The 22,682-nt window shown below is 43.8% G+C and overlaps 5 protein-coding genes across 5 annotated transcripts; 2 read left to right on the top strand and 3 right to left on the bottom strand.

Moving 5' to 3' along the window:
• Positions 1–2,842: 2,842 nt before the first annotated feature.
• On the bottom strand, positions 2,843–3,607 carry LOC148725171 (protein CFDP2-like). Its single transcript, XM_088731461.1, has one exon. It carries the CDS (start codon positions 3,605–3,607, stop codon positions 2,843–2,845), a length of 765 nt encoding a protein of 254 aa, XP_088587587.1.
• A 4,820-nt stretch (positions 3,608–8,427) lies between these two features.
• On the top strand, positions 8,428–9,453 carry LOC148725170 (uncharacterized). Its single transcript, XM_088731460.1, has one exon. It carries the CDS (start codon positions 8,428–8,430, stop codon positions 9,451–9,453), a length of 1,026 nt encoding a protein of 341 aa, XP_088587586.1.
• Positions 9,454–9,571: 118 nt separating this feature from the next.
• LOC148725169 (uncharacterized) lies at positions 9,572–10,579 on the top strand. The gene is made up of 2 exons (XM_088731459.1): positions 9,572–9,929; positions 10,254–10,579. The coding sequence occupies exons 1-2, from the start codon at positions 9,572–9,574 to the stop codon at positions 10,577–10,579; spliced, it is 684 nt and encodes a 227-aa protein (XP_088587585.1).
• A 4,364-nt stretch (positions 10,580–14,943) lies between these two features.
• LOC148725168 (uncharacterized) lies at positions 14,944–15,543 on the bottom strand. The gene has a single exon (XM_088731458.1). It carries the CDS (start codon positions 15,541–15,543, stop codon positions 14,944–14,946), a length of 600 nt encoding a protein of 199 aa, XP_088587584.1.
• Positions 15,544–20,929: 5,386 nt separating this feature from the next.
• Positions 20,930–21,591, bottom strand: LOC148725167 (uncharacterized). Its single transcript, XM_088731457.1, has 2 exons — positions 21,549–21,591; positions 20,930–21,426 (listed from the first exon to the last, which is right to left on the bottom strand). The coding sequence occupies exons 1-2, from the start codon at positions 21,589–21,591 to the stop codon at positions 20,930–20,932; spliced, it is 540 nt and encodes a 179-aa protein (XP_088587583.1).
• Between the last annotated feature and the right edge of the window lie 1,091 nt (positions 21,592–22,682).

Genomic DNA, 22,682 nt, shown 5'->3' with positions numbered 1-22,682 from the left:
TCTGTTGACTGACTGGTTGACTGCCTTACTTACCGACTGGTAATGGACTGAATAACTGAGTGGTTATTGACCGTCTGACTGGCTTTTTGAGTGAGTGGCTGAGGGACTGAGTGACTCACAGACTTGCTGGTACTTGGCAGGCTAACTATCTGGAACGCTACCTGCCTGACCCATAGTGCTTGACTGGCATAGTGGCTAGTTCACTATTTGAGTGCAATACTTGTATCTGACTGTGTATCTGAATGGTTGACTGACTTGCCGACCCATTGGTGAACAACGGAGTTTTCGACTGACAGAAAAGTGACCACCTCATTAATTGGATTACCATATTTTTAACCAACTGGTGACTGACTTGACAAGGGACTGTTGACTGACAAGCTAACAGAGTGGTGTCTGACTGGCTCACTGACTGGTCGACTTTCTCTATGGTACCTGACCAGCTGACTGACTAGTTGACTGAGTCACTGGTTCTTGACGGCTGGTTGAGTTGCTAACTGACAGGTTGACTGAACGGTTGATTGAGTGACTTAATAGCTACTGAAGGAAGAGTGATTGGCTTACCGACTGGCTGACTGGTCGACTAACTCCTTGACTGACTTGTGACTAAGTAGCTATTTGACTGATCTACTGAGTTGTCGATTGATGCACTGGTAATTGACTCGCTGACCTCCTGGTCAAAAGCTGGCTGACTGACGGGTTCACTGACTGGTTGACTGACTGGTTGACTACCTGGGTGATTGACTTTGTAAGAGACTTATTACTGGCTGTGTAGTTTCTGACTGTTTGAATGGTTGACTGAATTACTGGTACCTGACCTGCTGACTGACTGGTTGACTGCCTTAGTCACCGACTGGTAATGGACTGACTAACTGAGTGGTTGTTGACTGGCTGACTGGCTGACTGGCTTGTTGACTGAGTGGCTGAGTTACGGACTGACTGACAGACTTGCTGGTACTTGATAGGCTAACTATCTGGTAGGCTACCTGGTTGACCCTTTAGTACCTGACTGGCATAGTGGTTAGTTGACTAGTTGAGTGCATTACTGGTACTTGACTCGCTGATGCCCTGGTTGGCCGGCTGGGTGACTGACCGGTTGACTGACTGGTTGACTGGTTGGGTGATTGACTAGGTGATAGAGTTAATCCTGGGTGACTACTGTCTTACTGTCTAAATGGTTGAATGAATCACTGGTACATGATCTGCTGACTGACTGGTTGAATGCCTTACTGACCGACTGGTAATGGACTGACTAACTGAGTGGTTATTTACCGACTGGCTGGCTTTTTGACTCAGTGGCTAAGAGACTGACTCACTCACAGACTTGCTTGTACTTGACTGGTACGTTACCTGGTTGACCCATTAGTGCTTGACTGGCATAGTGGCTACTTGTTTAGTTGAGTGCATTACTGGTATTTGACTGTGTATGTGAATGGTTGACTGACTTGCCGACCCATTGGTGAATAACTTAGTTTTCGACTGACAGACGAGTGACCCCGTGACTAATTGGATTACCACCTTGTTAACCAGCTGTTAACTGACTTGAACAGCGACAGTTGACTGAACAGCTAATGCAGTGGTGCCTGACTCGCTGACTCACTGGTAGACTTTCTCTGTGGTACCTGACCAGCTGACTGACTAGTTAACTGACATCACTGGTTGCTGACGGCTGGTTGACTTGTTGACTCACTGGTTGACTGAACGGTCAAATAAGTGACTTAATAGCTACTGAATGAAGAGTGACTGGCTTACGGACTGGCTGACTGGTCGACTAACTCCTTGACTGACTTGTGACTAAGTGGCTATTTGACTAGTGACTGACTAACCAACTGATTAGTTGACTGATCCACTGGTTTTTCACTCGCTCACTTCCTAATTGGCCAGCTGGTTTACTGACCGGTTAACCGACTGGTTCACTGGCTGGGTGATTCACTTGGTGAGAGAGTTATTACTGGCTGACTAGTGTCTGACTATGTGAATGGTTGACTGAATCACTAGTACCTGACCTGTTGACTGACTGGTTCACTGCCTTACTCACAGACTGGTAATGGACTGACTAACTGATTAACTGGCTTGACAGGTTGCGCACTAGATAGTTAGCCTGTCAAGTATCAGCAAGTCTGTCAGTCAGTCAGTCACTCAGCCAATCTGAGTGGTATAATGCTACTCGGGCAAACAGCTTTCCAGCAATGTACAGAATTGAGATGCCACGGTAATGGTTGCGATCACTGCGGTCTCCCTTGTTCTAGTATAGGGTTGAGATAATAGAATCCCTCATCTCCCGGGGAACGTATCCGGCTTCCCAGCATTTGCAGATTAGCTGGTGGAGATTGTCGAACAATTGGTTTCCACTGCATTTGAAGACTTCAGACGGGATACCGTGAAGCCCAGGGGTCTTTCCAGACGATATGTGACTGATTGCATTTAAGAGATCTTCCTTAGTGGGGGACTCATCTAGTTCAAACATGATGGGAAGCCTTTCAATGCAGTCAAGGACAGAGGGTAATATAGAGCTCGATCTACCATACAGCTCGCTATAGTATTCCACCCGGCACTCCATTAGTCTTGATTTATCAGTAATGATTTCACCAGTTGATGTTTTGAGTGGTGAGGACTTGGACTGTGTAGGTCCGACCGCCTTCTTGATACCCTAAAACATGCCCCTAGAATTTCCAGTGTCAGCAGCTGACTGGATTTCAGCACAGAGATTCATCCAAGAGTTGTTAGCACAGATCTTACATTTTTCATTCGCACGACGCCTGGCCTCCCGAAGTGCTTCCAAACAGCTAGGTGATGGACTACGCTGGTAGTTCTGCAGGGCATTCCTCTTTGCTTCGATGAGCGGCTAAAGAGTCGCGATGTTTCTATTGAACCAATCCTTGCCTTTGCGTACATTCTTGCCAAAGGCCTTTAATGCTGCAGCAAGGGTGGTGTCCTTAATATGGCTCCAGTGGTCCTCTGTGTTAAGTTCCAGGCAGTCTCCGAGTTTCAAGCTCAGGATGTCTTTGAATATAGAGACAATTTCAGGGATGGTGGTGGCTGAAGCATTAATGCGAAGTGTAGCAGAATGTTTGACACGATGGAACTTCTTTGGACGTTGCTGGATCTTCGTGCAGACAAGGGAGTGATCCCTGTCACAATCAGCACTGTGGTATACCCTTGTAGTACGAATGTTACTAAGGTGTTCCCGTCTTGAGATGATGAGGTCGAGTTGGTGCCAGTTTTTAGATCTGGGGTACATGCACGAGAACCTATGGTGCAGCTTCAAACCAAAGAATTTGTTTGTAATACAGAGGTGATGATAGGTGCAGAGCTCCAGAAGGCGTTCACCAGTTTCATTGCATTTGTCAACACCAAACTGACCAAGACAATCAGGCCAGGAGCCTTGATCGCTGCCCACTCTAGTGTTGAGGTCGCCGAGTAGAATCAGTACTTCGTTATTTGGGATATGTTTGATAGCATCATCCACTTGGCTGTAAAAGGTATCCTTGGCATCAGTACTCGAAGTCAGGGTTGGAGCGTAGACAGAAAGCAAATTGGTGGGACCTAGATCGGTATTGAGTTTTATATGCATGATCCGCTCAGACTTGGTTGAGCCCGGCACCACCATCTGTACTAGTTTGTTGCCGAAAGCAAAACCAACTCCATGTACTCTAGGCTCATCTTCATCTCTACCCTGCCAGAAAAATGTGTATTCCTTTTCTGTTAGGCTTCCGCAACCAGCTATGTGCGTTTCCTGCAAAGCAGTGAGACCAACTTTGAGCCTTACCAATTCTCTGTTGATGACAGCTGTTTTGCGTACCCATCAATGTCGCGTATCTCCTTGGTAAGTCCGTTCAGCATCGTTCGGACGCTCCAGTAGTAATTGACTGGCTCTCTGACTGGTTAACTGACTGCGTGACCGCCTGGTGACTGAGTGGTTAATTGACTGGTGAGTCAGTGGCTGACTACGGGGTTGACTAACTGGTTGACTGACTGGTTAACTGACTCGTTGACCGACTGGTGACTGACTGTCTTACGGATTGGCTAGCTGACAGAAAACTGCTGGACTGAATGACTACTTGACTGACTCACTGGGTACCTGACCTGCTGACTGACTGGGTTACTGCCTTACTCACGGTTTGGTGACTGACTGGCTAACTCACTGCTACCTGACCGACTGAGTGACTGGTTGACTTACTGACTTATTAATTACTCACTGGCCTTTGAAGGGGATGACTGACTGGTGGACTGGTTGACTTGGCCCATTTCACTCTGGCCAAATTTTGCAGGAAACAGCGGATATCATCTGGAGTTTAGCGGTTTCTTACAGCTTTCAAGACAACCTACTCAAAAGAATCGCCTTTGTCTTGTTTGCAGATACTTTTTTCAAAACCATGTTTTCTGCGCGAGTTGAGCAATACTTGACCCATTTCATTCTCTGGCGAAATTTCGTAGGAAACATCGGGTATCAACCGAACTTTAGTGTTTTCATACAAATTTCAAAACAATCCATTGAAAAAAGGTGGTTTTGGGTTCTTTCCTGATACTTTTTCCAAAACCGTGTTTTCCGCGCGAGTTGAGCAAGACTTGACCCATTTCACTCTGTGGCCCACTTTGGAAGGCAACAATAGGTATCACTCAAATTTTAGTGTTTTCTTAGAAATTTCAACACAATCTATTGAAAACGATTGGTTTTGGGTTGTTTGCGGATGATTTTTGCAAAATCGTGTCTTCACCACCAGTTGAGCGAGACTTGACCCATTTAACTCTCTGGCCAAATTTTGCAGGAAACATCGAGCATCAAGCAAATTTTCATGTTTTCTTACAGATTTCAACACAATCTATTCAAAAAAATTGGTTTGGGGCTGTTTCCAGATACTTTTTACTAAACCGTGTTTTCAGCGCGAGTTGAGCAAGACTTGACCCATTTTACAATGTGGCCAAATTTGGCAGGAAACATCGCGCATCGACCAAAAGTTAGTGTTTTTTTACACATTTCAATACAATCTATCCAAAAAGTTGGTTTTCTCTTTTTTGCTGATACTTTTTGTAAAACCGTGTGTTCAGTAATTAAATAGACAGTAAGTCAACCAGTCACTCACTCGGTCAGATACCAGTGAGGTAGCTAGTCAGTCACCAAACCGTAAACAAGGCAGTAACCCAGTCAGTCAGCAGGTCAGGTACCCGGTGAGTCAGTCAACTTGTCATTCAGTCAAGCGCTCTTCTGTTAACGAATCAGTAAGCCAATCAGTCACCAGTCGGTCGGCAAGTCAGTTAACCAGTCATTCAAGCAGTTAGTCAACCAATCAGATATCCGTCAGGAGCCAATGAGTCAGTCAACTAGTCAGTCAGCTGCTCAGGTACCACCGAGAAAGTTGGCCAGTCAGTCACCAGTCGCTTGTCAAGTCAGTCACCAGTCGGTTAGCAAGGTTGTAAACCAATCAGTCAGCTGCTCACTCGTCGTCAGTCAGACAGTCACTTAGCCAGTCATTCACCAATGGCTCAGCAACTAAGTCAACCATTCAGATACACAGTCACATACCAGTAATTCACTCAACCATTTAGTCAACCAGTCACTCAGCCGGTCAAGTACCAGTGAATCAGTCAGCCAGTACGTTGACCAGTAATTAAGTCACCAGTTAGTTAGCCACTCAGTCGCCAGTCGGTCAACAAGTCAGTAAACAAGTCAAATAGCCAATCAGGCAACAGTGAATCACTAAGCCAATCAACCACATAGTCACGCGCCAGTCAGTAACCAGTAATTCTGTCAGTCAGTCAACCAGTTAGACAACCAGTTTGTCGGTCAGGTAGCACTGAGTTAGCCAGTCCGTCACCAAACCATGAGTAAAGCAGTAACCCAGTCAGTTAGCAGGTCAGGTACCCAGTTAGTCAGTCAGCTGGTCATTCAGTCCAGCAGTTTTCTTTCAGTTAGCCAATCAGTAAGACAGTCAGTCACCAGTTGGTCAGCAATTGAGTTAATCAGAAAAAAGACTTTTGCAAAAACTATCTGCAAGCAAGCCAAAACCAAATATTTTTACTACATTGTGTTTAGAGCCGTAAGAAAGCGCGAAAATTTGATTGACCCGATGTTTTCCGCGAAACTTGGCCAGAGAGTGAAATGCGCCAAGTCTTTCTCAACTCGCGCTGAAAACACGGTTTTCCGAAAAGTATCTGCAAACAACCAGGAACCAATTTTTTTGAATAGACTGTGTTGCAATCTGTAAGAAAACACTAAAATTTCCTTGATACCCGATGTTTCCAGCGAAATTTGGCCAGATAGAGATTTGGGTCAAGTCTTGCTCAACTCGCGCTGAAAACACGGTTTTGCAAAAAGTATCAGCAAACAAGCGAAAACCAACTTTTTTGGATAGATTGTATTGAAATGTGTAAGAAAACACTAAGTTTTGGTTAATGCGCGATGTTTCCTGCCAAATTTGGCCACACAGTAAAATGGGTCAAGTCCTGCTCAACTTGCGCTGAAAAGACGGTTTTGTAAAAACTATATGGAAACAGCCCCTAACAAATCTTTTTGAATAGATTGTGCTGAAATCTGTAAGAAAACACTAAAATTTGGTTGATACCCGATGCTTCCTGCGAAATCTGGCCAGATAGAGATTTGGGTCGAGTCTTGCTGATCTCGCGCTCAAAACACGGTTGTGCAAAAAGTATCAGCAAACAAGCGAAAACCAACTTTTTTGAATAGATTGTTTTGAATAGGTTGTCTTGAAAGCTGTGAGAAAACGCTAAAATCCAGATGATATCCGCTGTTTCCTGCGAAATTTGGCCAGAGTGAAATGCGCCAGGTCAACTAGTCCACCAGTCAGTCAGCCCCTTCAAAGGCCAGTGAGTAATTAATAAGTCAGTAAGTCAACCAGTCACTCAGTCGGTCAGGTAGCAGTGAGTTAGCCAGTCCGTCATAAAACCATGAGTAAAGCAGTAACCCAGTCAGTCAGCAGGTGAGGTACCCAGTGAGTCAGTCAACTGGTCATTCAGTCCAGCAGTTTTCTGTCAGTTAGCCAATCAGTAAGACAGTCAGTCACCAGTCGGTCAGCGAGTCAGTTAACCAGTTAGTCAACCAGTTAGTCAACCAATCAGATAGTCGTCAGGAGCTACTGAGTCAGTTAACTCGTCATTCAGCTGCTCAGGCGCCACTGAGGAAATTGACCAGTCAGTCAGACAGTCAGTGGGTCAGGAAGTCGGCTGACCAGACAGATAGCCACTCAAGTACCATCGAGTCAATCACTCTTCAAGTCAGCCAGTCAGTCAACCAGTGACTTACGCATCGGTCAACCAGCCACTCGTTCACCAGTCGGTCACCAAGTCAGCTAACTAGTCAGATACCCAGTCAAGTACCATTCAATCAGTCAACCCTTTCGTCATCCAGTCGGCCGACCATGCAGTCAGCCAGTCAGTCACCAATCATTAAGCCACTCAGTCTCCAGTCGTTCAGCCAGTGAGTTAACCAGTCATATAGCCAGTCACGTACCACTGGGTCAGTGAACCATTTAGTTAAGAGGACGGTAAATCCGCCACTCGGCCAGTCAATCACCAATTAATTAGTCACTCTTCACCAGTCGGTCAGGAGCTCAGTTAACCAGTCAATCAAGTACAAGTCGGTCAGCCAGTCAGTTAACCAGTCACATAGCCAGTTGATTACCACTGCGTCGGTCAACCATTCAGTCAACCAGCTACTCAACCAGTCAGTCACCAGTTAACTAGTCACTCACTCACTAGGCGATCAGCAAGTCAGTTAACCGGTGAGATAACTAATCAAGTACCATTGAGTTAGTCAACCACGCAGTCAGCCAGTAAGTCACAGGTCAATTAGCCACTTAGTCACCAATCGGTCAGCAAGTCAGTTAACCTGACTTCCTGAGTACATATCGGTCAGCCAGTCCGCTACCCAACCAGTCACATAGCCAGTCAAGTACCACTAGGTCAGTCATTCACTCAGTCAGGCAAACAGTCAACCAGTTACTCAGCGAAACAGTCACCAGTCAATTAGTGACTCATTCACCAGTCGTTCAGCAAGCCAGTTAACCAGTCAGATAGCCAATCAAGGACCATTGAGTTAGTCAACCTATTATTGTGCCAGTCAGTCAACCACGTAGTCAGCCACTGACTCACCAGTCAATTAACCACTCAGTCACCAGCCGGTCACCCAGTCAGTTAACCAGTCAGAGAGCCAGTCAATTACCACTTGAACGTCCGAACAATGCTGACCGGACTTACCACGGACATACGCGATATTGATGGGGTACGCAAAGCAGCTGTCATGAGCAGAGAATTGGTTAGGCTCAAAGTTGATATCGCTGCTTTACAGGAAACGCGCATAGCTGGTTGCAAAGCCTAACGGAGAAGGAATACACATTTTTCTGGCAGGGTAGAGATGAAGATGAGCCTAGAGTATATGGAGTTGGTTTTGCTTTCAGCAACAAGCTAGTACAGATGGTGGAGCCGGGCTCAACTAAGTCTGAGCGCATCATGCACATAAAACTCATTACCGATCTAGGTCCCACCAATTTGCTTTCTGTCTACGCTCCAACCCTGACTTCGAGTACCGATGCCAAGGATACCTTTTACAGCCAAGTGGATGATGCTATTAAACATATCCCAAACAACGAAGGGCTGATTCTACTTGGCGACCTCAACGCTAGAGTGGGCAGCGATCAAGGCTCCTGGCCTGATTGTCTTGGTCACTTTGGTGTTGGCAAATGCAATGAAAATTGTCAACGCCTTCTGGAGCCTTGCACCTATCCTCACCTCTGTATTACGAACACATTCTTTGGCATGAAGCTGCACCATAGGTTATCGTGCATTTACCCCAGATCTAAAAACTGGCACCAACTCGACCTCATCATCTCAAGATGGGAACACCTTAATGACATTCGCACTACAAGGGCATACCACAGTGCTGATTGTGACAGTGATCACTCCCTTGTCTGCACGAAGATCCAGTTACGTCCAAAGAAGTTTCATCGTGTCAAACAATCTCCTACACTTCGCATTAATGCTTCTGCCACCGACATCCCTGAAAATGTCTCTATATTCAACGACATCCTGAGCTCGAAACTCGGAGACTGCCTGGAACTTAACACAGAGGATCACAGGAGCCATATCAAGGACACCACCATTGCTGCAGCATTAAAGGCCTTTGGCAAGAATGTACGCAAAGGCCAGGATTGGTTCAATGCAAACATCGCGACTCTCCAGCCGCTCATCGAAGCAAAGAGGAATGCCCTGCAGAACTGCCAGCGTAGTCCATCACCTAGTTCTTGGGAAGCACTTCGGGAGGCCAGGCGTCGTGCGAATGAAAAATGTAAGATCTGTGCTAACAACTTTTGGATGAATCTCTGTGCTGAAATCCAGTCAGCTGCTGACACTGGAGATTCCAGGGGCATATTTGAGGGTATCAAGAAGGCGATTGGGACCCACACAGTCCAAGTCCTCACCACTCAAAACATCAACTGGTGAAATCATTACTGATAAATCAAGACTGATGGAGTGCTGGGTGGAATACTATATAGAGCCCTATGGTAGATCGAGGTCTGTCTTACCCTCTGTCCTTGACTGCATTGAAAGGCTTCCCATCATGTTTGAACCAGATGAGCCCCCCACCAAGGAAGATCTCTCAAAGTCAATCAGTCACATATCGTCTGGAAAGACCCCTGGGCTTGACGGTATCCCGGCTGAAGTCTTCAAATGCAATGGAAACCAATTGTTCGACAATCTCCACCAGCTAATCTGCAAATGCTGGGAAGAGGGATACGTTCCCCAGGAGATGGGGGATTCTATTATCTCAACCCTATACAAGAACAAGGGAGACCGCAGTGATCGTAACAATTACCGTGGCATGTCACTTCTGTGCATTGCTGGAAAGCTGTTTGCCCGAGTAGCATTATACCGCCTTCAAAAGATCGCTGAAAGGGTGTACCCTGAATCGCAGTGTGGTTTCCGCTCTAATTGGTCGACTGTGGACATGATTGTCTCTTTTGAGACAACTCCAGGAGAAGTGCAAAGAGCAACAACAGCCACTCTACATTGCATTCATCGACTTGACAAAGGCGTTTGACCTTGTCAGTAGAGACGCCTTTTCAAGATTCTACCCTTACTTGGCTATCTTCCTAAACTCCTGAGCTTCATCAAATCGTTCCATGATGGGTCTCGGGGTACAGTGCAGTATGACGAAAACAGGTCTGAGGCATTCGATATAAACAGCGGCGTAAAACAAGGAAGTGTGCTAGCCCCAACTCTCTTCAACATCTTCTTTTCAGTTTTACTGAATCATGCTTTCAAGTCCTCTGAAGAAGGCATCCTGATAAGATCTCGTTCTGATGGTAAACTCTTCAACCCTACACGCCTTAGAGCCAAGACCAAAGTGCGCAAGGTAGCCATCCGTGACCTTCTCTTTGCCGATGATGTTGCCCTCGTTGCTCACAGCGCTGAAAAACTCCAACTCCTCCTCAGACAGTTTTCTGATGCATGTGAGGCCTTCAGACTTACAAGCAGCCTAACGAAGACGAAAGTCATGTCCCAGGACAATGCAGCCATACCTGGCGTAGCGATCAAAGATTACATCTTGGAAGCCATTCTAACATGAAACACAACAATAATTGATCTGAAAAAAGTATTCATTTGACCATGTTCTAAGACCTTCACCGGTTCACTATGACAAAATTTTAACATGAAAGTTAATGAAAAGACTTGGATATTTGTTTAAATTGGATAACTACTGTAACAACTCAAGTTATACATTAAATACACAGCTATGTTTTCCATTTTTCCACTTATGCTGTAACAAGCTGGTAAATCTTTGTAATATATATTTCAACCCAACCATTTTGTTCACCCGTCCCCCTAAACACTGATGGGAGAAGGCAGTAAAAACATGAATTAAAAGAGGAGGGTGCCCATTAAATTCAGTTCTAATTGTGGATGGATCCTTGCTTCTCCAGATTCCCAACCTTTAAAACTCACACAATTAGTGATCAATTCCTTACATGTATCTCAATGCATAGTCTGGATATCAGCATTCGTAAGAAGACCATGCACTATTGAGAGCTTGAGCCTGAGTAATCAATGCCATCCAAATAACATTACATGTTGTAACATCGGTAACGACAATCTTGCCATTTACATTAAAACTTTATGCAGGTCATCACACAGTTGTAGAAGAAAAAAGTCATGTTACAGACTCCCCCGCTACAATTTTTGAGGCCTTAAGGTACAAGGAATAAGCTGGAAGATGGGCATGGTGACTCCTTCGTATAAAAATACGATGAGTTTTGTAAGATCAACTATAGGCCCGTAACTGTGCTCCCTGCTCTTAGCACTTTTGAAAGGCTTTTCTCTGAGCAGATGTACGAATGCTAGATGGACTCTTATGAGATTTCATAACCGCCTGTAGATAGTTCATAGCTGCGAGACTCCTTTGCTATGATTGATGGAGGACTGGAGAAGATGCGTGACAGAAGGGAGCTCGTTGCGTTAGTTTCTATGGATTTCTCCAAAGCGTTTGATGTAATTCAGTATCCACTCCCCCTTTCGAAACTAAGGGCCTAGGGTATAGACGACAAAATTTGTGCCCTAATTAGGAACTCTCTCTCTGAAGGAACTCAGAGAGTTAAAGTTAGAGGCACCTTTTCGACCCGGGAAAGCGTCAAGCGTGGGGTTCCGCAGGAGAGTTTGCTAGATCCTATACTATTTAACATTTTTACTAACGATCTTTTCTTCCATATCAAGAAGGCCAAGTTTAACACTTATGCGAATGATCATCAGGTCTACTACTCCCACGTCGATCCGGCAGCTCTAGAAGCATTCGTATTTCTTGATGTTGGGCGGCCAATCATTGGTACCATGAAAATGGGATGTTAGTTAATGAGACCAAGCACCTGGGTCTAGTCCTCGGTGATACGGAGTATGGTTTTTCCTTCCTGGTAAAGGACATGTGAGACATCAAATGTATGAAAAAAAGATTAATAATCAATTTAATGTCATGTTGCACTGTCGAAGACTCATACGCAGGGAAATCTTAAGCTTATACTTGACTTCATTTTATCATTTCTCTTCTGTCTGGCACTTATGTGGAGCACACGATGCGGATAAGCTTGAAGCACTAAATAAAAGTATACTTAGATCTATACTTGGAGATTACTTGTCTCTACAAACCACTCCTCTTTCAAAAGTCAATTCTACGTCGTTGTGCAGCATGCGCGTTCAGAATTTCCTCATACTGCTATATAAGAGTTTGTTTATCACTCATTTTCCTGCTTATATGAAGAATATGTTTTCGCTCTGGTCCTCGTCCTATAATCTTCGTGGCAACTACATTATGCTCTTAACTCCTTTTCTTACTTTTCATGCGATCAGCTAAGCAGTGAAATGCACTGCCGGACTTTTTTCGTTATCTCTTTGCTTATGACAGTGCAGGTCATATGGAAGGTACATTCCTGTATAGGAACGGACATTTTAATCATCTCAGTAGACTGTAATTGTCAGAGTATCAGACCAGGATGTAATTACTAGGTGCTCAAGTTTCCCAGTTAGTCACCTTTGGTACTGTCAAGTTCATTCCTTTTAGGTTGTCTTTAGCTGGACCATTCTGTTTCATGAGAAAACATCAAATGTTACTCACAAACTCAAATAGTTAACTGAATCAAAATTTTTTATAATCTACTTCCTTTGATTGTGCTCCAGAAACAGTAATTGATGTTGAAGAGAAAGGAATAAAGTTGTATGAAGGTGTTCCTTGCAGTAACAACCCTAGTTATCTAGTGGGTGGAAATAAGGCCTGAAAAAAGAATTCAGGCCCGTATGGGATTTGAACCCATGACCTTTGCTCTACCAACTGAGCTAACAAGCCAACTAGGTGCTGGCCAAAGTGATATCAGTAAATGGATTTTGAATATATGAAAATCATATATCTGTACTGCAGTTTCATGAAATACCAATCAACAGTAATGACCAGCTTCCAGATAATGCAGATGATTTGAGTGAAGAAGACATTCCCGGTGCGTCTTCAGAGGGAAGAAACCCATTAGAACTCAACGACGACGGCCTGAGGTCTTGGCTAAAATGCAAGGGACACAAATGCAAAGGGCTGAAAACAACCGGACTTAATCAACCTACAACTTCTCTAAAGGGTGAATATCTTAAGGGTCACGCTTAACCAGGATGCATTGCGTGAGTAGTTGTCTTCCTCGGTATTTTCTGTATTACAGAAAAGGGAAGCCTACCGTGTGTGTAATATCATTCGACTAAATCTTTACAATCTTGATCGGTGAGAATCTAAACGGCGCGGGTCGTGGGTAAACTGTCGCGGGTTCCGAAAATTGTCGCTGTCGATGTGTTTTCCTAAATGCAACGCTTCTCCCCACAAACGGCTGCTTTGATACGAACCACATTCCTTGTGCAAATACATTTTGTCACTAGCAATATCCCAACTACCTCTCTAAACTTTTCGCTCTTAGAAGTTCCCTGGCTCTGAAATTCTCGTCGATTTCTCGGTGAACATAATGAAATTGCTTTCAACATCATTTGTTAAGGTTTGTATGCTTTTTGCTAACCTGCCGTCAGTGGGCTTCTAAAAATAAAAATAGTTTTTAAGTTCAGTTCATAACTGCTCTAAGTTCATTTGAGGTATTCCGGTTTGACGTTCATAGCCGGCGGAAAAAAAACAGTGGCACACTTTTTCCAAAAATATAGGCTGTATCGCATAATAAATCAAGCTACGTAATCGGAAATGTGAACGGAAACCACAGCATCTTGTACCGTATTCATTGGAAACCCCGGCGATTTTCGTGCTGACACTGGCGTCATTGTTGATTTACTGCTACCTAATTGGTAGGCATGCGGTTCGGATGAAAGCAGCCGTTTTTGGGGAGGAGACTTAAAACGGTTTGTAGTCATTGACTTGTACGAACTGCTTGCAAGACGTCAGGCAGGATTTAAATCATGCAAGTACGGTACCCTTACCTCCAAAACGATCTTTCAGTCTTGATAGCAATATCGAGTGGTCTACTCAGTGTGTCGAATTCTGCAGACAGATCCAATAAGAGAAGTAAGATAGACTCGTTATTGTCCATTGCGCGCAAGGCGTCGCTCTGAACCTTCATTAAAGCTGTTTCCATGGAAAAGAAGTTCTTGTATGCCGACTGGAACACCTCGTCCAGGTAAGGTGACATGACGTGATCTGTGAGTTGTATGGCAACTGCCTTTTCAACAAGCTTTGATACTAATTTGAAGTTCGAAATCGGACGAAAATTTTGAAACTGTTCAGAGTCAGCGTCAGATCTCTTCAGCATGGGGGATAAAGACCAGTCGATAAGGACAAGGTGATATTCTTCGTAATAGTAGCGAGTTATACCGTGAAATAGCCTTTCAAAACTGCTGCAGGTAGAGGATCAAGTTCACAAGATTTAGATAACGGTTTCTCAGAAAACGTTTAAACCTCATCCCGGGTAACCTCAGAAAACTTGGAAAATAAAAATAGCGACTATAAAATGGATATTCTGGCTCATTTTTGGAGACAACCTTGACTAATGTGGTGGAACATATTTAACTTAGAGTACATTTGGGTTGACGCCGTAGAACATGGTTAACATAGGGTAAATGATTATGATGGTTTATTAAAAAGTACACACGGTGGCATAAAATTATGAATTATAGTATATTACGGGAATAGATAAAATTACACTTGTGTGTGAGGGACTGGGATTACAGGCTATTATAAATAATTTACAATTCAGAGGGAAATAAAATACTATAATAGAGATAACTAGACCTTATGATTAGTTAATTTTCGCCATTGCTGGGAAAAAACTAGAACCAAAGCGTTTTGTTCTATACTGGAAACGGCTACAACTGCTACTGCTCCTAAGGTGGTAAGAGTGGCACTCGGATCGCATGGGAGGGAGGAGATGGTGCAGCTGGCGGGCCGGATTATTTTTCATATTGTGCCACACTTTAAGACATGTGTCTATCCTCTAAACTGGTAATGTTGGCTTGAGCAAGAGCCTGTTGATAGTGGAGGTCAGGATATATGATTCGCATAGCCCTCTTCTGGATAGCTTCAAGCTGGTCAATGAGGAAGCGAGGAAGGCAAGAAGCCCAAACAACAGAAGAGTATTCTGCGACAGAGCGAACCAGGGCACTATAGATGGTGACAAGATCCGCCGGAGGGACTCCAATGCGCTTCAAGACCCCGAGAATGTGCAGTCGCTTGGACGCTTTGGAAACAGTATCGCTGGTGTTATCGTTCCACTTCAGTGTGTTACTCAGGGTCAGACCGAGTACTTTGTGAGATGATACAACCTCTAGAGGTAAGCTATTGATAGAGGGGATTGGGGAGACAGGTTTGGTTCTGAGTGGACAAATAGTCATGGTCTTACATTTTTTAGGGTTAAGATTCATGTTGTTCTTCTGGGCCCATTGCGAAATGCAGTCAATGTCGTTCTGCAGAGATGACACCTCCCCTAAACTGGTAACCTCAAATATTATTACGTCGTCGACATACCTCCAGTGGTTTGAGCGGAGGGCGAAGTGGGTAGCCAGATCGTTAATCATTATCAAAACAAGGATTGGACCTAGTTTGGTACCCTGGGGGACACCGGCAAATGTAGGTTAACATGTAATACTGAGTTTACTTCTTATCTCCAACGTATCTTTTTCCCTTTGGCGAAAACGTCCACCCGTTACCAATTGTGTTTAAGGATTCCCTGAAACAAAAACTCAAAATACCGCTGTCTCAAGGAGTTTTGATATCTTCGTCGCGTGTTTGACAAGACGCCATTTCATCTCTCCGATACTTCGAAAAGGGTTCACTTCTTCGAGAATAAATTACTACCCTAATTCTGTCGCAAGCTATCAAGTTACTCTACTCCTGAAGATTGCCGATGTAGAACCAAATCTTGGTACTTGTGTCGCCGACCTACATAATCCCAGTGAACAGAGAAACTTAAATTAAAGTTTAATGGCCTCTCGACATTTTATGCTAATCCGCAAAGCACCGCGAACTAAAAAAAAGGAGCAAACTTAACTTGACATTGCCGCCTCGCGCTATGATATCATCGCTTTAACCGAAACACTCTTGGACAACTCTTTCTCTGGCAGCGAAATCCTCCCTAACAACTATCTGGTATTAAGACGGGACCGCAAGTTTAATGGACGCCATGGAGGTGTGCTATCGCTGTGCGGGACCATATCAAAGCCATTCCACGCGAGTCCCTCCAGAGTGAATCTGAATTCATTTTTATTGATATTTTGTTTTCCAACAATCGTAAAATTACCTTTGGTGTCTTTTACCGATCTCCATACAACGAAATCAAATCCCTCGAAGATTTGCCAACTGCCCTTCAAGAAATCGCCCTGAGGGATGACCTGATTCTAGTCGGAGATCTCAACCTCAGTGCGTTTGACTAGTAAAACACCCGTGCGCTAAATAATTCAGCAAATTAATCTCTGCTGTTGGACATTGTTCCCTTTTTTGACTCAGTTAATGTTTTCTGCGAATGTTTTTCTTTCTCAGCCAATGTTTTCTGCAAAATCTGGCCAGCGAGTAACATGCGTCTTGCTGAACTTACGCTAGAAATACGGTTTTGCAAAAAGAATCTGCAAACAAGCCAAAACCACATTTTTCATTAAATTGGGTTGAAATTTGTAGAAAAACACTAAAATCCAGTGGATACCCCATGTTTTCTGCGAAAGCTGACCAAAGAGTTAAACGCGTTAAGTCTTACTCAACTCACGCTGAAAATACAGTTTTGCAAAAAGTATCTACAAACAATCCAAAACCACATTTTTTCATTAAATTGGGTTGAAATTTACAAGAAACACTAAAATTCAGTCCATACCCGATGTTTTCTGGGAAAATTGACCAGAGTTAAATGGGCCAAGTCTTTCTAAACTCACGCTGGAAATACGGTTTTGCAAAAAGCATCTGCAAACAAGCCAAAACCACATTTTTTCATTAACTTGGGTTGAAATTTGTAAGAAAACACTAAAATCCATTGGATACCCGATGTTTCTAAGAGGTTTTGCCAGAGAGTTAAACGCGCCAAGTCTTGCTTAACTCACACTGGAAATACGATTTTTGCAAAAAGTATTTGCAAACAAGCCAAAACCAATTTCTTCGTGAAAGTGGGTTGAAATTTGTACGAAAACACTGAAATCCAGTCGATACCCGGTGTTTTCTGAAAAATTTAGTCAAAGAGTGAAATGCGTCAAGTCTTGCTCTACTCACGCTGAAAACACAGTTTTGCAAAAGGTATCTGCAAACGAGCCAAAACCACATTTTTTCATTAAACTGGGTTGAAATTTGTGAGAAAGCACTAAAATCCAGTGGATACTCCATGCTTTTCTGCAAAATTTGGCCAGATAGTGAAATGTGCCAAGCCTTACTCGACTCACTGTAACGATAGGATTTTAAGTTATCGAGTTTTTATGCTAGCACTAAAAATATATAAAAATTCAACGTAGAAACTGTGAGATCTTGCTAAGCTCAGCAAAGCATAAATACAACCAGTTCCCATTCAGTCAACCGTAAACAGTCATTATTAGATCAACTGTAATTAGCGTTAAACTGTAACCGTCGCCTGTTATGGCCTATTGTGCAGTTGTTATCTACAAGAGCTTTTCGAAAGTGATTAATCTTGTAAAACGCGAAATTCCTGCCTAGCCAATCGTTATAGTAGACTACTTGATCTTTTAGATAATTCATACCATTACCTGATCCTTTGTACATTAGGCTTAAGTAGAGCGGTTTTGTAAAGCTTTCTTTGGTCGAGCCAGCTGTGCTCTAACTCAGTCAACCATCCAGATAGACAGTCAGGTACCAGTAACTCACTAAACAACTCAGTCAACTAGTCAGTCATCAGTGGGTCAATCAGTCACTAGTGGGTCAGCCAGACAGTGTACCAGATAGTCAGCCGGTCAAATACCAGCAAGTCAGTCAGTAACTCACTCAACAAGTCAGTCAGCCAATCAAGTACCAGTGATTCAGTCAGCCAGACAGACAGCCAGACACTAGTCAGCCACTAATAAGTCTGTCAGCAAGTCAATCACCCTGCCAGTCAACCAGTCAGTCGAGCAGTCGGTCAACCAGACAGTCAGCGAGTCAAGTACCAATGAATCAGTCAACCATTCAGTGAGCCAGTCAGTCGCCAGTCGAATAGCCACTTAGTCACAGGTCAGTCAAGACATCAGTTAAACGTTCAGTTAGCTAGTCAGTCAGCCAGTTACTCTTCAGTCACTAGCCATTAAGCCTGTCACTCAACCATTCAGTGGACCAGTCAGTCAACCAGTCACCAAGCCGATCAGGTAATTGTGAGTCAGTTAACAAGTCCGTTGGACTGTCAGTCAATAGTCACTTTGTCACTCAGTCACCAGTCGGTCATCAAGTCAGTAAACAAGTCAAATAGCCAATCAGGCACAAGTGAGTCAGTCAACCAATCTGCCACACAGCCACTCGCCAGTCAACTTATTAATTTATTTATTTAAGGATTTGTACCAAGTACTGGAGCAGAAACAATAGGACATGGGTCCCCTACGAGGTTTGAGCTCCAACAAACCCACCCATCCCACCCCAGGGAGGGGAATCTAACCATTTCTTTATGTTATAGAAAGGTAGCATATTCTTCTCAGTTTTTTTAAGACCTTGAGTGTTGGTCTGGCCGGGATTCGAACCCTTGACCTCCCGCACAACAGTCCAGAGCTCTATGCATTGAGCTAACCGGGAGGCGGTTAGCTCGATAGATAATCATTAACCAGTAATTCTGTCAATCAGCCAAACAGTCAGTCAACCAGTCAGTACGGCAGTCAGGTATCATTAAGTCAGTCAACCAGTCAGTCAGTAAGACAGTAGCTCGTCCGTTACCAAGTCGGTCACCAGTTGGTGTGCGAGGAAGTCAAGTAGTCAGTCACCAGGTCAGGTACCAGTAAGTCAGTCAACTAGTCAGTCAGTCAGGCAGACAGTCATCAATCAGTAAGTCACTCAGTCAGTGAAAGGATATTAAGCCAGTAAGCCGATCAGGTACCAGTGAGTCAGTTACCAGTCACTGTGCCAGTCTATCAGCTAGTCAGTTAGCAGGTCAAGTACCATCGAGCAAGTAAAGCAGTCAGTCAGGCAGTCAATCCTCAGTGATCCAGTCAGTCATTCATCAGTCTGACAGTCAGTTGGCCAGTTATTCAACAATCCGTCAGCAAGACAGTAAACTAGTCAGATAGCCAGTCAGGTACCAGTGAGTCGATCAACCAGTCAGTCATCCAGTGAGGTACCAGTGAGTCAGCCAGTGAGGTATCAGTGAGTCAATCAACTCGTCAGTTAGCCAGTCAGTCACTAGTTATTTAACAAGTTAGTCAACAAGTCAGTCAGTCGGTCACATACCAGTGAGTCAGTCAACCAGTCATTGAGCCAGACAGTCACCAGTAGGTTAGCCAGTTAGTCACTAGTTGGTAAGCAAGGCAGTCGACCGATCAGTCAGCTAGTCAGCCATTAGTCAGTCAGAGGCAAATAACTCAGTGGCGCCGGTTTGCCAAAAATATCTGGATACAAGCCAAAACGCACTTTTTTGATTAGAATGCATTGAAATCTATAAAAACAAAATTAAAAAAACCACCAAGTCTAGGTCAAAAGCAATGTTTTCAGCGAAATACGACCCAAGAGTGAAAAACACTTATTTTGCTCTAGCTCAAATTGGGCTTAAAAACACGGTTTTAATAAAAATAAAAAAAAAAGGCTCTGCAAAAAAGCCAATACGCTCTTTTTTCACTAAATTGCGTTGAAATATATAAAGAAAACACTAACTCCAGGTCAAAAGCAATTTTTTTTCAACGAAACTAGGTCCAATAGCTAAAAGTCGCTTACTTTGCTCTAACCCTAATCGGGCTCAAAAACACGCAATAAGTTTTTGCAAACAAGCAAAAAGTTCCTTTTTGCATTATTTTCCGTTCACACCCGTAAGAAAACACAAAAACCAGGTGAGGTGCAATGTTTTCAACCAAGTTTGGCCAAAGTGAAAATATCGCTTATTTTGCTCTTGCTCAAATCGGGCTCAAAACATGGTTTTGCAAAAATTCTCTGCGAAGAAGCCAAAACGTACTTTTTTCGTTAGATTAGGATAAAATCTGTAACAAAACACCAAAGCCAGGCGAGTGCAACGTTTTTGGTGAAATATTCCACTGCCTAGCCGGCTGACTATTTTGCTTACTGACTAGTGACTGACTGGCTGACTGCCTGTTTGAATGATTAACTAAATAACTGGTTGACTACCTGGTTGATTCATTGTTTGACTGTTTGACTTAATAGTGACTGACAGGCCGAGTGACTGGTTGACTTACTTTACTTACTGAATGGCTGTCGAAGTAATATCTCGGTATGCGAACACTGTTCAGCGTTTGAAGTTCGGCGATGAGTGAATTCCATTTCATCAAGTGTTCTTCGTTCAGTTGTTCATCCCAATCGGTGCGCTCATTACAAAGTGCTTGAAATAAAGCCTTCCACCATATAGTGAATGAGCTTAACATTCCAAGCGGGTCAACTATTTTAGCCGAGATCCTCAGCAATGACCGCTCAGTAGTCGGAGGCAGCTTGGATTGTTCTGGAAGATCAGATAAGTCGAACGTGAATTCATCGGTTGTAATATTTCAAATTGAGCCCAACACCTTGACAATATTACGCTTGGCGTTCTTGTCGTCATTGACTGGTGGTCGTGTTGTGGTCTTTGCATAGAATTCGTCTTCTTCTGTGACGGACTTCGCGGCTTCAGATACAGATGGGGCGTCACTCTCTCAGTTGATCGGTTGATTGCCTCTCGTACAACGGTCGAGTTAGTGTTCCACCTTCGCAAATTCAATCCACCTCGCTGCATAATTGATTTGGACTTCAAGTACAAATCTAACACCTCATCGTCGTTCGCTCCTGCGGTAACGAGATCATCTAAATACAGGGAATTCTTTAACGCTCGATCAATTCCATATTAAACTCCTCTGATAGTTGCGCATCTAAGCGGTGTCGAATCGTCGATCCTAAGGTGGCTGGCGATGGTCTCAGTCCAAACACTAGTCTATTAAATCTCAAATCTTCAATTTCGGAATTCAGGTCGCCAGGATCTTTAAACCACAAGAACCTCAGCATGTACTTGTCGGTTTCGCCAATTCCAACCATCAGAAAGGCATTCTCGATATCGGCTGTCAGACCAAATCTGTGCCAGCGAAATTTAACAAGAGTGTCAAACAGCTGTGGTGTATGATTAGGACTAGCTTGAAGACAATCGTTGAAGGAGTGGTTGCGTCCAGGTGGTTTAGCTGATCCGTCATATACAACTCTCAGCTTAGTCGTCTCTCGATCTCTTCGAATCACACCATGGTGTGGTAAATAATGCACAGTTCCGCTTTCGTTGGATTCGCTTTGTTCTGCGGGAACCCTTTCCACGATTCCCTGGCCAATTTGATCTTCAATGATTCGATGGTATTCGTAAATTAAGTTTGGTTACTTCAAGAATCTTCGTTGCAGAGATTTGAGACTTTCAACACTTAGTTTGTAATCACTCGATATGACAGGGCGATTCTCCTACCATAGGAGTTCCACTTCGTAACTTTCTCCATTAAATTGCACATTGTCGTTCAAACAATCACTTGACTGCTCGCAGTCCAATTCTCCCCTTATTCCGATGGATTCAGTTTCCCAGAACCGCTTCAAAGTACCCACAAGGGGGTCTTGGGTGTGGTCGAACAAACCATTGCTGTTGCCCGATATGATCAGGTTTGTCACAGTTGTTCAGTTCAGAATTAGTAGCGAAATCCGTTGGACCTAAGAGCAGCCATCCGAATTTACTGTTGATTGCGGTAGGACCAAGGTCTCTACGCACGATTTCATTGGTTACGAAGTCCCAGTAGTCGTCAGATCCAATAAGGGAATCTCAACACCTTTCTCCAAAGGTGTTGAGATGAAGGTTTTCCGTCCTTGTTGGTTTCAGGCCAAGCCTAGACTTAAGACTATCCATTAAATACGAACGTTGGCTTCCACAGTCGAACAATATTTTCACCCTGGTAGATTTTGAACCATCTTGATTTGTTGCGAGTGCAGTTGCGGTTTGCAATAAAACGTGTCCCTCCGTTTTTATTGTGAGGCGTGAGTAGTCCAGTGGTCAGTGCGCTGGACTCTGGGTCAGACGGCCCGGGTTCAAGTCCTGGCTGGGGCTTGACGTTGTGTCCTTAAGCAAGACGCTTCACTCACATTGCTTAGTCTTCTCGAATAGGACGTAAAGCCGGAGGTCCCATCTCCTGCATCTGTCAATTAGTTAATTTGGTTAGGCAGGGGACGTTAAAGAACCCACATCACGAGACTACTGTGAGGTGGTCTGGCCTGTATACTAGGAATCTGGGGGAGGGGGCATCTGTAAAATTTCTTCTTTATTAATTGTAAACTGCAGTTGGCAGTCTGGAAAAGTCCCCCACACAGTGTGGTAAAGCGCATTAGAACATTGCATGGTAATGCGCTATAGAAATTGATATTATTATTATTATTATTATTATTATTATTATTGTTGTTTCAGAACTGGCGGCCGTTGTGATTCTCTGAGTTTGTGTGTTCGCTACATGACCATTCGTTGTGTGACTATTTGTTACGTCACTCACAAGAGTCTGCGTGTTCTGCGAATACTCACTTGGGCCGGATGACTCTCTCGGTGAATTCATTTGGCGACACA

The sequence above is a fragment of the Stylophora pistillata genome, chromosome 8 (assembly GCF_964205215.1).
Source record: "Stylophora pistillata chromosome 8, jaStyPist1.2, whole genome shotgun sequence".
NCBI lineage: Eukaryota > Metazoa > Cnidaria > Anthozoa > Scleractinia > Pocilloporidae > Stylophora > Stylophora pistillata.
The sequence above is the reverse complement of the archived record's forward strand: the minus strand, read 5'-3'. Positions and strand labels throughout refer to the sequence as shown.